Here is a 15,090-nt window from a genome sequence, read left to right as displayed (position 1 = left end):
GGTTGACCTTTCATCTCCTTGTTGATCATTTTAGATTTCTCTTTAGAGTTCCTTGCCTCACCTTGTGAACTAGATTCACCTTTAATAGATTCATGAAAACCAAGACCAGTCTTAATAGTAGGAGACCTTTGACTACTAAGAATATCATCCAAGGCTTTAGTACTATCTTGAAATCTCAACAGTTTATCCTTTTCTTCTAATTTACCTTTCAAGATATTTACCTCAACTTGAAGTTGTTCCTTATTTTCTAGACATTGCTTCTTCATGTCTTCTTCAGCTTTCCTTCCTTCTTCCAACTGATGCCTTAGTTTGAGAATCTCCTTTTCTTGTTCTTCATTCAGATCCTGCTACATTTGACGAATTCTGAAGGCACATTCCAATTGAGATTTTAAGCTGATATCTTCGTTTACCTGTTTTTCAATAGCTTGGAGTAGATCTTTATTCTGCTTCTTTGATTCTTCAAGATCTTCCTTTAGCGAGCGGATCATGGCTTCAAGACTTTCATAGTAACTGGATCTATCTCTGAGTTTCTTGATGGTTGTGCTTCTTTCATTGACTTCATCTCTTAATGATGTCACTTCACCCTGCAACTTTTGACATTGATTTTCCTTGTCCTTGAGTAACTTTCTTACCTTGTTTCCTTCCTCTGATTGAGCTTTTAGTTTGGTAACTTCTTCTTTGAAAGCACATTCCCTTTTGTTCAATAGATCTTGTTGATCTTTAATTTTGTCTGTAAGCCTTCTAAATACTGTCTCTATTTGATACTTTTCTTGCTCACCCATAAAAGCAAATTTAATTGCTTCACTATCACTTTCATCTTTTCCAAATGGATAGATAGTTGGAACATCATAGGATAGCAAATTCATACCCGATAGTTCATCTTCATTCTGAAATGATTCTGAATCTGATTCTGAATCTGAAGAGCTTCTTATACCTAATCCCCAATCGATTCTCCCACTGTCATAGTTCTTCTGAGATGTCTTCTTCTTCTTAGGTGCTTTCTTCTTAAGCTTCTTTCCCATAGTTCCACGAATCTCCTTCAAGTGATCAAGCTTCTACCAAAGGACCTGCTCTGATACCAATTGTTGGAAATAATACTGAGAGGGGAGGGGGGGTGAATCAATATTATCTAATCAATTGTACTTTTTCAATTTCATACTCAGATTCATATACGCTACTTCAGTTAAGTATACCCGCGTATATACGCGACTGTGTCTATTGCAACTAGCGTATAACCATTAAACTCATGATTCAGTTATGTGATCTTCAATGGATGCATCAGAACATTATTAGCCATATTAACAGTCAACAGTAGCAGTAAAACAGATAGATCAACACACATAAGCAACACACATGAACACCATGATATAAGGTGGAAACCCAATGTGGGTGAAAACCACCTGGTGCAATTCGTTTCTATCTTCATTTATTAAGAAACTTCTTTTACAATGTACTGGTGTAGTCCTTTACCAACACGCAGGCTACAACCTGCAGAAGGCTACAACCTGCAGAAGGCTACAACCTTCTCTCGTTCTCCAAACTCTCATGGAAGGGAGCTCCAACCCCCTTTGCTCTTGTACTAGCTAAGATACTAGTACGTAGGCGCCGGCCTACAATCTTCTCCCCTTTGGGTACCACGTTTCATACATTTTCAGACTGGATACTCCTAAAGCACAACACTATAATCTGAAGGCCACGTTTCATCAAATTTTCATACTGGACCCATAACTATCATTGAAGCTCAAAACAATCACTACTAGCATCATCAATCTCTGAATCACTGAAACATTGAAACCCTGTCAATCAACATAGTCACAGAACTCTACAAAATCAATAAGTACCAACTGTATCATCAAAAACATGCATCAGAGTGCATACGCTACTTGGAAGTGCTGAATCTATGTGTATACGCAACTTCATCAAGTGAACCAACGTATATGTCATTAATTACTTATTCATAACTTCTATGCACTTCCTGACTTCAGATCATTACATATATGTTGTGGGGGAAAGTATCCAACTCGGAATGACCCTAACCCACTCTAAGGGTGACAGTTCCTTAGCAACAGCTGAAAGCAAAGCTATCTAAAGTTTCTTCTTTATAACATGCAAGAGATAAAAGGGATAGATCCACTTACCGATGTCTTGCGCAAATGGTCGATCCTATCTCCTTTGTTTGCCGCTCGCTCCCAGCTCCAAGTCTCTTCACGGGCCCAGCTACACGGGATCCTGCAAATAAGACAAGAAAAGGAAACTACAAGAGGCATGCATGTATAAATGATTCAAGGATTAGCATAAATCAAAGACGCAAGTAAGACAATTCATCATTGAAACACATGCGAATAGAAGAACCTCAAATGCTTTATTAATATATGGAAGTAAGGTTCAGGCGGTGATACAACCATGCGAGGTCCAATCCAGCATCACCTTCCCGACGGAGAGAAATCTCTTCTTCACCTCCCTCAAGCAATCACCCAATGCTCACAACTGTAAACCAACAACAATTCTTTGCGCTAAATTCCGCCCCTCAGATCCCATGGGATGAGATCCTTATATAGAGTTTTGGAGTGAAGGCAAGTCATGTTGATGTGTGACATGCTGTGCTCTTCAACTCCAGTTGTTCTTCAGTCCTTCACTTGGAGTTTCTACCTTCCACTTGGAGTTCTAGAAGCTCTTAACTCATTATTAGGCGAATCTTTTGATCACATGCCTTTCTGGAAGCTTCCTGGGCACTGGCACTTTGAGAAAAAAATTCCTCCACATGTCCAGTTACGCCCAACGCAGGTAGCCTTTGTCCTACCTGCTTTGCAACGCAGGTAGCCTTTGTTGCACCTGCTATGCAACGCAGGTACCCTTTGGAGCAGCTGCTTTGATCCAAAATTGACCTGTTTTGAGTGTTTTTTCAGTGGAAGACTGATTTGCAGAGTTGTGGTTTGCTGACCTTGTTCCTCTAAGGGTAAGAACAACATGTTTGAGGACTTTGGATCCCTCAGATTATTGACATTTCATGCTCCATGCTGTGAGGCACAAAATTGTCTATAACAGTTGCCCCCTAAAGTATGAGGTCGTTTATCGGGTGAAATGCTTTATTAGGAGGATCCGAAGTTCATTCAATCGTCGGGAGGTGACCTGTAACAAAATACAATACAATACATTATCTTTTCATGATCTAGCTGAGGCGGGCATTTACCATGCTCAGCTTTATAAATACATTTGCCGTACATAAACAGACGTTCGTCTGATAAGAGACGGATAATTCTCTGCTTTTAATTATCATCCTTTCAGTAGGATAATCATCTGCTGCACATGTCTATGTTTTTATCTCCTGAATATATACTGCAGCTCGGATGGATGAAACTAGATCCGGGGTCTTCAAACTTCCGATCTTCACACTAAGTACAAGTCGATCCATGTGAGAATTTCTTGAAGTCGAACATGGAAAGACATCGCTTGATTACCAGTCAATAATGTAAACTGTTAACAAGCGCGAGAGGAATCACCGATAATGATGATGACCCTCAAGGTACTGCAGCACAATTCACGTGGCGTGAATATAGGATCTGACGTCGAACACCACGCAAAGTCCCCCGGTCGAAGGTCATTAATGTATACCTATCGCCGGAAGTGAGAAACTTGCCATTGAGGCATGCAAGCTTCAAAGTACTGAGGGGGTGTTCCTAGATCAACTTCTTGGATAGTGAGCTGATGTCGACAAGAAGCGATCCGTCAAAGGAGGGCCTTAATGAATCCCACATCAGTGACACGGAACGGAGCTAGCGATGATGGTGAAAACGATCTGTGAAATATGATTCAGGGTGGCGGTCATGGAAGGATGAAAGATGATGTATGGTAGTGGATGGGACCCGGTTGACACTTTCTGAATGACATCTCTTGAACATATAACGACACTGATGAGATGGATCGGTAGCATTACCCCATGTATGGATGGTATGGCGAGACCATGGTGAAGGGACCGGTGAATGATAATAACCCAACCCGATATTTACGGAGGCAAAAGTGTCATGTTCAAGAGCGACTTGCTACCATTAAGCTTTGAGGTTATTCCCAATTTTTCCCCGGTCATTTCTGACCAGTACCTCTTTATTTTTGACAAGCTTGAGGAGGATAACATATGCTTGATCTATAACCTGCCCTTCGGGCAAGCCCATCGCTATGTTTTTAATGAGCCTAGTGATAGGGAAACTTGTTCTCGTCTATAGACAAGTTCGTCGCTTATCACCCCTTTTTAACGAGCCCAGCGACAAAGACAGCTCAGTCCTTTTCATTTTTAGAGAGTCTGAAAAGGGTACATAAAGTGGACTCCAAAGGTCCTTTTTCGTCATCTAATCCCTTAAGTCCGAAAAAGTATAAAACCATACAGAAGGGATGAATGTTCGATATCTTTATCGAGCCGAACTAGACAAGCGCTCGATCTTTTTGTGCAATAATCCCTCAGGTCCAAAAAGATTAAAATCTAGAGGAGGGATAGCTCTTCCGGTCCTTTTAACGAGCTGGAAGGCCAAAACTCGGCAAACTTTTCATATTTTACGAGTCAGTGAAAAGAGCTCAAAGAAGACTCGTATTTTGAGGAACGAGTGATAAACAGGGATAGCAGCAGATTCCAGGTACAGGTTGGAATTTTCCAATCACGGCAGTGTCACAAGGATGGCTAGGTGAAATCACTCTTCGCAGCTGTTCCTCAAAATAGGTAAACAATCAAGTGGATGTGAATGATCGGCCAAATGACAAGTGGAGGTGACGGTGCACAAACACGACCAAGGCTTTTATGGCTGATGAATTTACGGTCTCAGATGGTTATTTACCGGTTCATTTTTTCTGAATGAGCTTGAACACTGGGGGAAGCATGCTCACAAGCTTACATTTATTTTTTAACGAGCATGAATTTCCGCATTAAAACTGCTTGGATCTTGCGTTTATTTTTTAACGAGCATGAACTTTGCCAAAATTGCTCGTTCTTACCAGTCATAATGTAGAAAGGTCTCATGGAAGATTCCTATTTTTTAAAAGCTTTCATCTCCCTATGCATTGCTCCATATCCTCTTTTTGTGCAAGCCAGGTATCGACTTATCTACGGGTTAGTGGGTTAGTTCTACCTAAACTAAAAGTCGCCTATGCTTGCCTTCCAAGAGGTTTGCATGCCCCCAGGTGTAAGTCTAATTTCAAGGTTACCCCTCAATTTGCAGGTAAAACAAATTGTTCTACCGGGAGAGGCCTACCTCTTTCTGGTTACCCAAAGAATGGTTTTATTTGCTGCCGCAAACGAAACTCTTTCTTCGGCGATGTCTATCATTAGGTTACACAAAGATGGTTACAATCTGTTGCAGCAAATAGCATCTCTTTCTTTGGGGGCTGCCCCTACTTATCCTTTAAAACATTTGTTTTAATGGGTGAAGCTGGCCTTTTACCCAAAGACGATACCTACTTGCCGCCGCAAACGGATCCCCTTCTTCGGTAGAGCCTACATATCTAGACAAAGTTGAATGACCTTTGTCAAACAAGTAACCTTGACAAAAGAATCCTATTCTAGAACAACCCCACTCCTAACAGCCCCTTCTGAGATTCCCAGTCTCTCTTTGTCTTCTTGTCCTTCTTCTCCACGAAGATGGCTCAGAGGAAGATTCTCAAAGATGAAGGAGGGGACGGGGTACGGACTAGTCATATTCTTCCGCGGAAATTCTACTTTACACCCAAGGTTTCTTCTGCCTCCAGAGCAGACCAGGATGCATGCCCCCTGGGTTCCGGCCTTCTTTTCCCGAATCACTCGCCTTCATCAGGAAGAAGAACCGGAGGTAGAGACCTTTCTTGATCAAATTGATCAAATAGACCATTCGGGATAGGTATGTGGCTATTTGCGATGCGTGATCCCGGAAATGAAAGTTGGTCTACGAGCTTGACCATTCTTCCTTCGTATGGAAAACACATTATTCGAAAGAGTGAGGAGACTATTGCTTCCATGCAATATATGTAGTCCCGTCCAAGGAGTAGGTTATAATCCAAGGGTCCTTGGACGACCATCAAATTTATCTTGACGGCCTTCCCTTTCAAGGTAATAGGCACATTAGGTAGAATCCCTAATGGTCGACTGGTTCCTCTGTCAAAACCCGAGAGATTTCTTGTCTCAGGCAAAAGCGTCGGGCAACCCAGTGCTTTCCAAGCAATAGAGGACAGAATACTCACAGATGCCCCTTCATCAATGATAGTTCCAGCCATCACCATTTGGTATATTTGGACTATAATTCTAAATGGTATACTGGCTGGTAACCGGGGTCTGCCTAGTTGGTTCCAATCAAAGGACACAACTAGGTTGCTTGGTGGTGGGACCGAATATACGGCCGGATATGATCCTGATGACGCTCCTTCCTGCGATAAAGGAGTGGGCACATTGCCCTGATGTTCATCAGAATCGGTGTTGACGAAGAGGACCTGGACGGTGTCATCCTTACTCTCTTCGGTGAGGGCGTCAACTGAAGATGAATCCTCAGTGACTGTGGTGTGTGAAGGTGAAACTTCTGAAGGGAGAACCGGGTCAACTGCCGTTTCGACCTTTGGACTTTCGTCCGGTCCGGATTCAGTAGGTTCACTTTCAGCGACTGACACTTCAGCTGGCCCTATGAGCGGGGCAGCTGTATTTTCGACCAACGAAGGACTTGGCGCGAGTTTTTGATATCCAGGAGGAAGTAGCACCGGTGTCACCGGTTGATCTTCCAAAACTCTCTTTGCTTCGTCTAAAAAGGGACAACGGCGAAGGGTGTGATCGCCTTCACACAGTTCGCAGGGGAATCTCATCCCCTTTCGTCGTCTAGAAACTTCACTTTCGTTGGTCGACGGTAAGCATTCAACCTGGTTGTCAGAGGTTGACGCTTCCGAATCGTGCAAACGAGGGGACCAGTCCCTTAGTATCCAGGGAATACTGGGACAATCACTGTGGAAGTGGTTCCCTCCACATATGACACATGGCGATTTGGGCCCGGTCCGTGCTGTGTGTGGGTTTTCGTTAGATACCTTCTGCTTTCCCCCAGGCGCCTTTGGCTCCTTCTGCTTCTTTTCTTTCTTCTTCTTTTCCTTCTTCTTTTCTATGGGAGCTCCGCTTTCGGCGGCTTGACCTTTCGAAGAAGAAGGATCGGAGGAAGGCGTATAAGAAGTGGAAGGCTGGAGGGTAGCTCTAGACGGGTCTAACTGTCGACTCGACTGTTCAGGAACCGTGGTGGTCTGAACTACAGCGGTTGAGAATAGCCAAACTGGCAGGCCAATCGTCAGTCCTGGAAGCGACAATGTGGCCATGTGGGGCGCACCAACTTCTCCCCAAGAGGAGAAAGGGCTAGGGTTCCCATCATGTGGAATCCCTTGGTCGGTGCGTTCCATGTTCTCAACCTTAAGATCAACGTAGGAATCAGGGGTGATTATGTTCCGTTTAGAATGAATTTTATTATGACGACGCTTTAGACACAACTTGCTTTTTCACTTTTTAAGAGTCGAGAAAAAGCTAAAGATGACTCTAGTCTCCTTCGATGTATTAACGAGCCCGAAGTGACAAATGCTCGGATGGACTTTTTCAGTTATAGAGTTTGAAAAAGGCCAAAAGAAACTACTCTGGAGTTCTAGGCAAGGGTGTGCCAAACCTTTCGCGAAACCACAGAATACGTTTTACGGTACGAGTGGTCGATCTTCGTGAATGCTGTGTTCACTGCATTGCGATCAGTAGGGCGGCCGACACGGCTTCCTATGGATAAAGGCTTTGTTCCTATAGGGGTCCCCCAATATACGCGACGGTACGCGGGGGCTCAAGTCCGTATTAGTGCTATCGTCCCTCAGGAGGAATCACCCACCTTCGTAGAGATCGACAGTCACTATGTTTAACGACGCCGGTTCACGTCTCTACCTAGACCTCTACTGTGTTTCGTTATGTTTCAAAGCGTTGTTAGATAAATTCAGTTCTTTTTAGGTTGATCTTGCTTAGCAGTTTGCCTTTATGGATCACCACGTGATGTATGAGACAACTCCTAAATGCAGTCTAAGAATGATAAGCAAGCTTTTCAATTCTTTCAACTTATGAAAATCTTAACTACTGAAGGAAAAGAAAGACATCATCCTTTCAAACAGATCATGGAGCACACACTAATGCACTTTCCCTAAATCGACATGCAAACTGTCAAAATGCACATGCACAATGCAAGTATTTCTTTTCTTCTTCCTTAATGTTGATGATTAAAAAAAGAAAGTTGTTGTATAATTTTGAATTCGATTTCAAGCGTAAGCAAACAAGTTTTGTCCAATAATCAAAAGAACACCTTACGATTCGCTCGTTTAAACACAAGAAATAATGAAATTCGAACCATATAACGAAAGCAAATGCTCAAGCAGCTATGAACAGCAATAAACTAGCTCTTAGAATCGTAACGACTCTTTCTCACAGGTCTAGATCCAAGAGGTCATAGCAAGACTAGTTCGCTTTCGCTATGGGAAACAGTGAATGATAGCAAGAAATACAATAAGAACAATCACGGTTTCAACATACAACTGAGGCGGAATGAAGGCAAAGAGAAGTGGTTTCAACTGGGTATACAGGTTGACAGCAGGCTGCAAAAACAATATTGAAAACTGGGCAACAGACAGTGGGGAACCCCAGTTGCTCAAGGCAAAACTGGATCAGCGCAGGTACTGCACTGTCAAACAGGGATGCAATGCAGGTAGCCCCTTCGGGACCTGCGTTGCAGTGCAGGTAGCCTTTGTTGCAGCTGCACTGAACGAGACAACTCTCGTCCTTCCCAGATTCCGGGACACAGTTTGCTCAAAAATCAACGGTTTTTGCTCAAATCAGAGGCTATCAGTCAAGTATACTCTAGAGGATGATTAAGGAAGATGAACACTATCACAAAGAGCAAAAGAGTCCTTGTGGATCAGCTCTTCAAATCATGAACATGCCCAGCACTGGGCTGGAGTAGCTGCCCTCTACTTTGCATTCGAAGGACTCGCATGCAATTCGATTTGGCACCCCCTTTGTTCAAGAGATGAATAGCAAGAATACACAAGCTACCAACAAGACACGATCCCCAGTGGAGTCGCCAGTCTGTTGTGGGGGAAAGTATCCAACTCAGAATGACCCTAACCCACTCTAAGGGTGACAGTTCCTTAGCAACAGCTGAAAGCAAAGCTATCTAAAGTTTCTTCTTTATAACATGCAAGAGATAAAAGGGATAGATCCACTTACCGATGTCTTGCGCAAATGGTCGATCCTATCTCCTTTGTTTGCCGCTCGCTCCCAGCTCCAAGTCTCTTCACGGGCCCAGCTACACGGGATCCTGCAAATAAGACAAGAAAAGGAAACTACAAGAGGCATGCATGTATAAATGATTCAAGGATTAGCATAAATCAAAGACACAAGTAAGACAATTCATCATTGAAACACATGCGAATAGAAGAACCTCAAATGCTTTATTAATATATGGAAGTAAGGTTCAGGCGGTGATACAACCATGCGAGGTCCAATCCAGCATCACCTTCCCGACGGAGAGAAATCTCTTCTTCACCTCCCTCAAGCAATCACCCAATGCTCACAACTGTAAACCAACAGCAATTCTTTGCGCTAAATTCCGCCCCTCAGATCCCATGGGATGAGATCCTTATATAGAGTTTTGGAGTGAAGGCAAGTCATGTTGATGTGTGACTTGCTGTGCTCTTCAACTCCAGTTGTTCTTCAGTCCTTCACTTGGAGTTTCTACCTTCCACTTGGAGTTCTAGAAGCTCTTAACTCATTATTAGGCGAATCTTTTGATCACATGCCTTTCTGGAAGCTTCCTGGGCACTGGCACTTTGAGAAAAAAATTCCTCCACATGTCCAGTTACGCCCAACGCAGGTAGCCTTTGTCCTACCTGCTTTGCAACACAGGTAGCCTTTGTTGCACCTGCTATGCAACGCAGGTACCCTTTGGAGCAGCTGCTTTGATCCAAAATTGACCTGTTTTGAGTGTTTTTCAGTGGAAGACTGATTTGCAGAGCTGTGGTTTGCTGACCTTGTTCCTCTAAGGGTAAGAACAACATGTTTGAGGACTTTGGATCCCTCAGATTATTGACATTTCATGCTCCATGCTGTGAGGCACAAAAATGTCTATAACAATATACAAGGATAATATATGTGTTAGCACCCAAATCTAGTCCATCGGATCACATAAATATGAGTCATTATGATCTTGATCCATATTAGTTCTCATCCATCAATACACAATCATCCAACCAAGATATGCAGAATACTGACACCATTAAACAGTCATCAGAACTCATCAACAGTTAGAACCACCTGTAACTTCAGACATCATAGCTCAAATGGTATACGCTACTACAATGAACTCAACCTGCGTACATACGCGCTTACACCAAAGCCAACCCGCGTACAGATCTATAAATATTCAATCATGACTTGCAGCGATTTCAAACTTAAGTTATACCCAGTTCAGATCATTACATGCGTCAGTATATAGATCTAGAATAAACATAATCAGTCATATAGAGATAGTTCATTTCAAACCATTTGATCCCGATTTATCCTTAGATCTTGTTCTCCATCAACCGGTGAGATCCCCCCTTAGCTCAGATCAAGCAATGCATCATCAACCCATAACCTGCATACTGGATCTCATACTTCATCAGATATTCTAGTCTTTTCAGATACCCTTGCCTAATGATCTTCTTCTCCTTTTATAGTCTTAGGCCTTGCTCAATACCACGGTCCAAAACCATAATAAATCAATACCAAGGGTCCAATACTTGGGATCAACACACTTGTCGAGATACCACGGTCCAAAACCATAGGTTCAAATACCGAGGACTAACTATCACAGACCAAAAGTAAGCTTTCCGACATGTACACGCTTTTCCGTGCATGAAACTGCGTGTATACCCTACCAGGTATATAGCGGACCTGCGTATACGCGACTTGGTATATAGTGAACCTGCGTATATGACCTACTTGGTATATAGTGAACCTGTGTATACGCGACTTGGTATATAGTGAACCTGCGTGTATACCCTACTTGGTATATAGTGAACCTGCGTATATACTCTTCTTTCTTCATTCTTTGTAGTCTGATCGTCAATTCTTTGCTACTGACCTACTGCACTCTAATCTGTCATCTGTGTGATTTGACATCAAGGACAACACTTGTCTCATAATTCCAATAGAGATTGGTCAATAAAAATAGAGTATTGGGATTATATTTGAGTGCGCAAAATAAATTTGTTGAAAATATAGTTGATTGCAAATTCACATTGCATGTTGATTGTATAAACAGTGAAGTAAAAATGTACACACAGTGGCCTCAATTCAACAATCAGTGAATGAAGAAGCGACTCTAGTTTGATATCATAAGAATATGTTAAGAAAAAAGAAAATTGAAGGGAGGAATTGTGATATGATTTTGTCTTTTCTATGTATATATATTTATTTTCCAAAACAGTGTTCAATTTCTTTCTTATAGAGGTGTGTATAAAGAGGGATATTTGGTTTGCATAAAACAGAGCAGAGTGTTGATAAACATGAACAATATTGCTGCAGAGAGAGACAGGGGCTAAAATAGACTAGTTTGACTGTTTTAAAGAACATCAAGGGAAAGGTAAGTCTCCTACAAACTGAACTAGAAAGGATTTTTATGCATAAATAATTGTTATTTGTCATTATTAAAAATGAAGTTAATGACAATAGAAGGATATATCCACTGGTTTACAGAAAATATGACCACTAGGATAGAGCCGAAATTTCAAATAGAGCACTGGAGGAAGGAAACAGTAGAAAATTTGTATCAAGCAGGACTCATAGGGTTCCTACAAAGATTTAATGGTCATAGTGAGGGTATAACAAGAGAATTTGTGAATAATTATACTCAGGAGAAAACAAGAGCCCAAGCATTAGACCTTCCAATGATAGGGGAAAATTGTCACAAAGGTCTACATTTCAAGGAGAAAGCATGGACTTTCTTCCTAGATAAAAACAGAAAGGGATCTTTTGACAGAGCTAAAGGTATACCTAGGGAATGGTTCAATGAGCCATGGGGAGAACTAGTCTTGATTATTCAATTTTTTTTCACTTGTGATAGAGGATATAGTGTGGCACATTTGTATTATATTAGGCTCCTTCAACACATTAAAGGAGAGGTCAAGATAGACTTACCATATTTCTTCTTTCAAAGTCTCATCAAGATGATAGAATTAGTAAGAAATGAAAACAAGCCAAAAGAAGCTCAAGTTTATCATTAAGGGTTAATAAATTTTTTTGTAGAATATCAAGTAAAAAATCAGGGGATAAGCTGGAGAGGGTTTTTAAACCAAAACCAGTATGAGGAGCAGGTCATTAAGGAAAAAAGAAAAGTAGAGCAGGAAACCAGGGGCATTATGAGTTCACCACTTTATCCCAGAACCAGATCTAAGAAGAAAACCAACACAATCATGGTTGAAAAGGAAACATCCATCATGTCCATTCCTAAGAGGCTTAGGAAGAAGAGCCCAATTGAAACAAGTAGCAGAGACCAAGAAGTACAAATAGTGGAAACATGTTCTACACAGAAACATACAGAGGATATTATTAAGAAAGAAGCTCTATAGAAAGATTCCTATTTTGATGATGTGGCAGCAACATCATTTGCTCAAAACACACGGGAACTTGAAATGAATTACACTTGAGAAAAATTAGAGAATTAATAGATCAAATAGAAATAAATAAGATTCTGGAAAAGCACTTGAAGAAAGAAAACAAGGCAAATAAGAAGAGTAATGCAAAAATGGTTAAAGAAACTGAAAATTAACTGAAGAAATAGGAAAACTAAAGAGAAAGAATGATATAATTTGCAAACAGGCATTCAAGTGGCTTAAGGAAAAGAACATGTGGAAAAACAAATATGAAAAATAGAAGGTCAAGACTACTTTGTATAAAGAAGAACATAACACAGGGATAGACTATCTATTAGAGGTAGCACAGCAAGAGGCATCAAGGTCCGGAACAAGATGCACAACAGGCATAAGAAGGTCCAAAAGGAAGAAACAAGCATGAGGACATGCTTGAAGATCAGCAAGGGAGAGATGTTGGCCCTTTGTTTTGGTCCATTTTTGCTTAAGGAAACTTACTTAATCCTTATATTTTCCATCCATTTTCCATCACATACATCTCATTTTGATGTATTTTATGCATATTCATGGATTTAATTTTAAGTTTGCAATTTCTAGAAGTTTTTATGAAAATTGAATTTTAAGTGCAACTTTGGACAACATTAGAAATTCCCGTAATAGCTATGTGGACGACATATTCGTAGGACACTTGGGCTCGAGCTGGATACATGAATGGAAAGCTTGGAAACTAGAATTGAACTAATTCCAATTGGTTCAGTCAAAACAAGCTTTATCAGGCTCGGTTAAGGCTGGTCAAACATGACTAATCATTCAAAAAATCCCAAGGAAATAGGGCAGTTTTATGATTTCATGGGATTGTCCATATTTCTAGTGATTGATTGGATGGATTCGACTTGGATAGATGGATATAAATAGATATAGTTGTTAGAGAGACTTTAGATCAGTTTCTTTCATGATATTCTATTTAAGCCAAGACTTTGAAGGCTTATGAAATGTAATTTTTATATCACTTTATGTTGAGACATTTGAATATTGGAGATTAATTAGAAGAACTTATTCTACTTTAATTTTGCTGTTCATCGGTGTGAATGAGTGACTAAAGTTTCAGCATCTGATAGTAGCCCCAAGTGTGCAAGGCAAGTGTGGAGGGCCCTCACTCCAAGCTAAGTACACTTCATTGTTAACTAGCTTAATTTTCATGAACTAGTTGCTTTAGATTTGTTTACTTGTTTTGTTTCAGATTTTCTTATTTGAATTAATGTGTGATGATTTATATTACTAATGAATCTTAGTTTGTTTATCATTTTAATAAGAAGGGACAACAAAGTGTTCAAGTTGAATTCTCTTTCTATTGAATTAATAGATCAAAACTAGAATTCATCTTTGTTACTTTCAAGCAGTTTTATGTAATTTCAGTTTTCCAATGATAGCATAATGTTGAATGAATTGTGATGAAGAATACCCAAAGATCTTTAAGTTAAGAGTCTCCTTCATTGTTTATTTATGCATCTTAAGCTATTGTTAATTCATGATTTCTGCTTTCTATTCATTAAGTGATATTTAAGGAGAATGACACAAATGGATCTCTTAAGTTAAGAGCCAATTCATCTTTCATACATTGCAAAAGTGAATCGGAAATTGTTAAAATAGGTTTATATTTGTAATATTTACTTCCTTATTTCTTCAAATTTTATCTTCTAAACTTGGGTATATCTGATATTCATACACTGTGGACTTGCCTCCAAGTTTTACAAACCTGGATTGATAATGAATACTTGTGTTAATTTGTGTTAATAAACTAGCTCAACAAATAGCAATGAAAGAAATGAGATAGGCATGGTGGTAGGTTTTTCCTCTTTCTCATGTTGTTTTCAAAAGTTTCAGTGTCATATAAAATTAGTTAAATTCAATTTACTAGGAGATTCATTTGTTTTGTTTCTTACGTGCAGGTCATCAGAGGGAACATTGTTGTGATGATTGAAGCTTTGGAACCGGTCAATAGGTCATAATAATTTATTTTGAAACCTTTTCATGTTTGGGAGATTCATGGGTACATAACTTTTGTAAGCAATGCACCATTTGTTAAAATATTCCAGTAATGATTTTGCCTAGCAATTTTTGCAATGTTTTATTTTGAATGGATGTTATGAGCAAAGTATGGAGAGTATTCTTCCCCCCTTTTTTTATGCTTTTAGGAGTTAGAAGATGGCTGAAATAGTTGCACGGGGAGATGGAAGCAATGTAGACAATTGAATTTCACAATGTGATTTATTTTCTTGATATAGTAACCACATCCTAACATGTTGCTTAATAGTAACATCAATTCTTATTGGCTATGAACGCAGTTAGATGGTTGGAACAATTTCCTTATATTAAGGCTTCATAAGTTTGTGTGTGCAATGTTCTCAGCTTGCGTTTTGATGATGTTTTTTTTTTTTTTTCCATGGAAAAAGTCGT

At 40.3% G+C, this 15,090-nt stretch overlaps 1 protein-coding gene across 1 annotated transcript in view; it reads left to right on the top strand.

Annotated features, from left to right (window-relative positions):
• Positions 1-14,744, top strand: part of LOC149262219 (putative small nuclear ribonucleoprotein G) — a 49,356-nt gene extending 34,612 nt beyond the window's left edge. Inside the window, exons 4-5 of the mRNA XM_089383626.1 lie at positions 14,448-14,475; positions 14,583-14,744. Coding sequence (XP_089239752.1) covers positions 14,448-14,475; positions 14,583-14,642 — 88 coding nt within the window. The 3' untranslated portion in view covers positions 14,643-14,744. The remainder of the gene's footprint in view (positions 1-14,447; positions 14,476-14,582) is intronic.
• The last annotated feature ends 346 nt before the right edge of the window (positions 14,745-15,090 follow it).

Source organism: Pinus tabuliformis, chromosome 6 (assembly GCF_031772625.1).
Source record: "Pinus tabuliformis cultivar Carrire ecotype Pingquan chromosome 6, CPIR1, whole genome shotgun sequence".
NCBI lineage: Eukaryota > Viridiplantae > Streptophyta > Pinopsida > Pinales > Pinaceae > Pinus > Pinus tabuliformis.
Note: the sequence above shows the minus strand (reverse complement) of the source record. Positions and strands in the feature narration are given on the sequence as shown.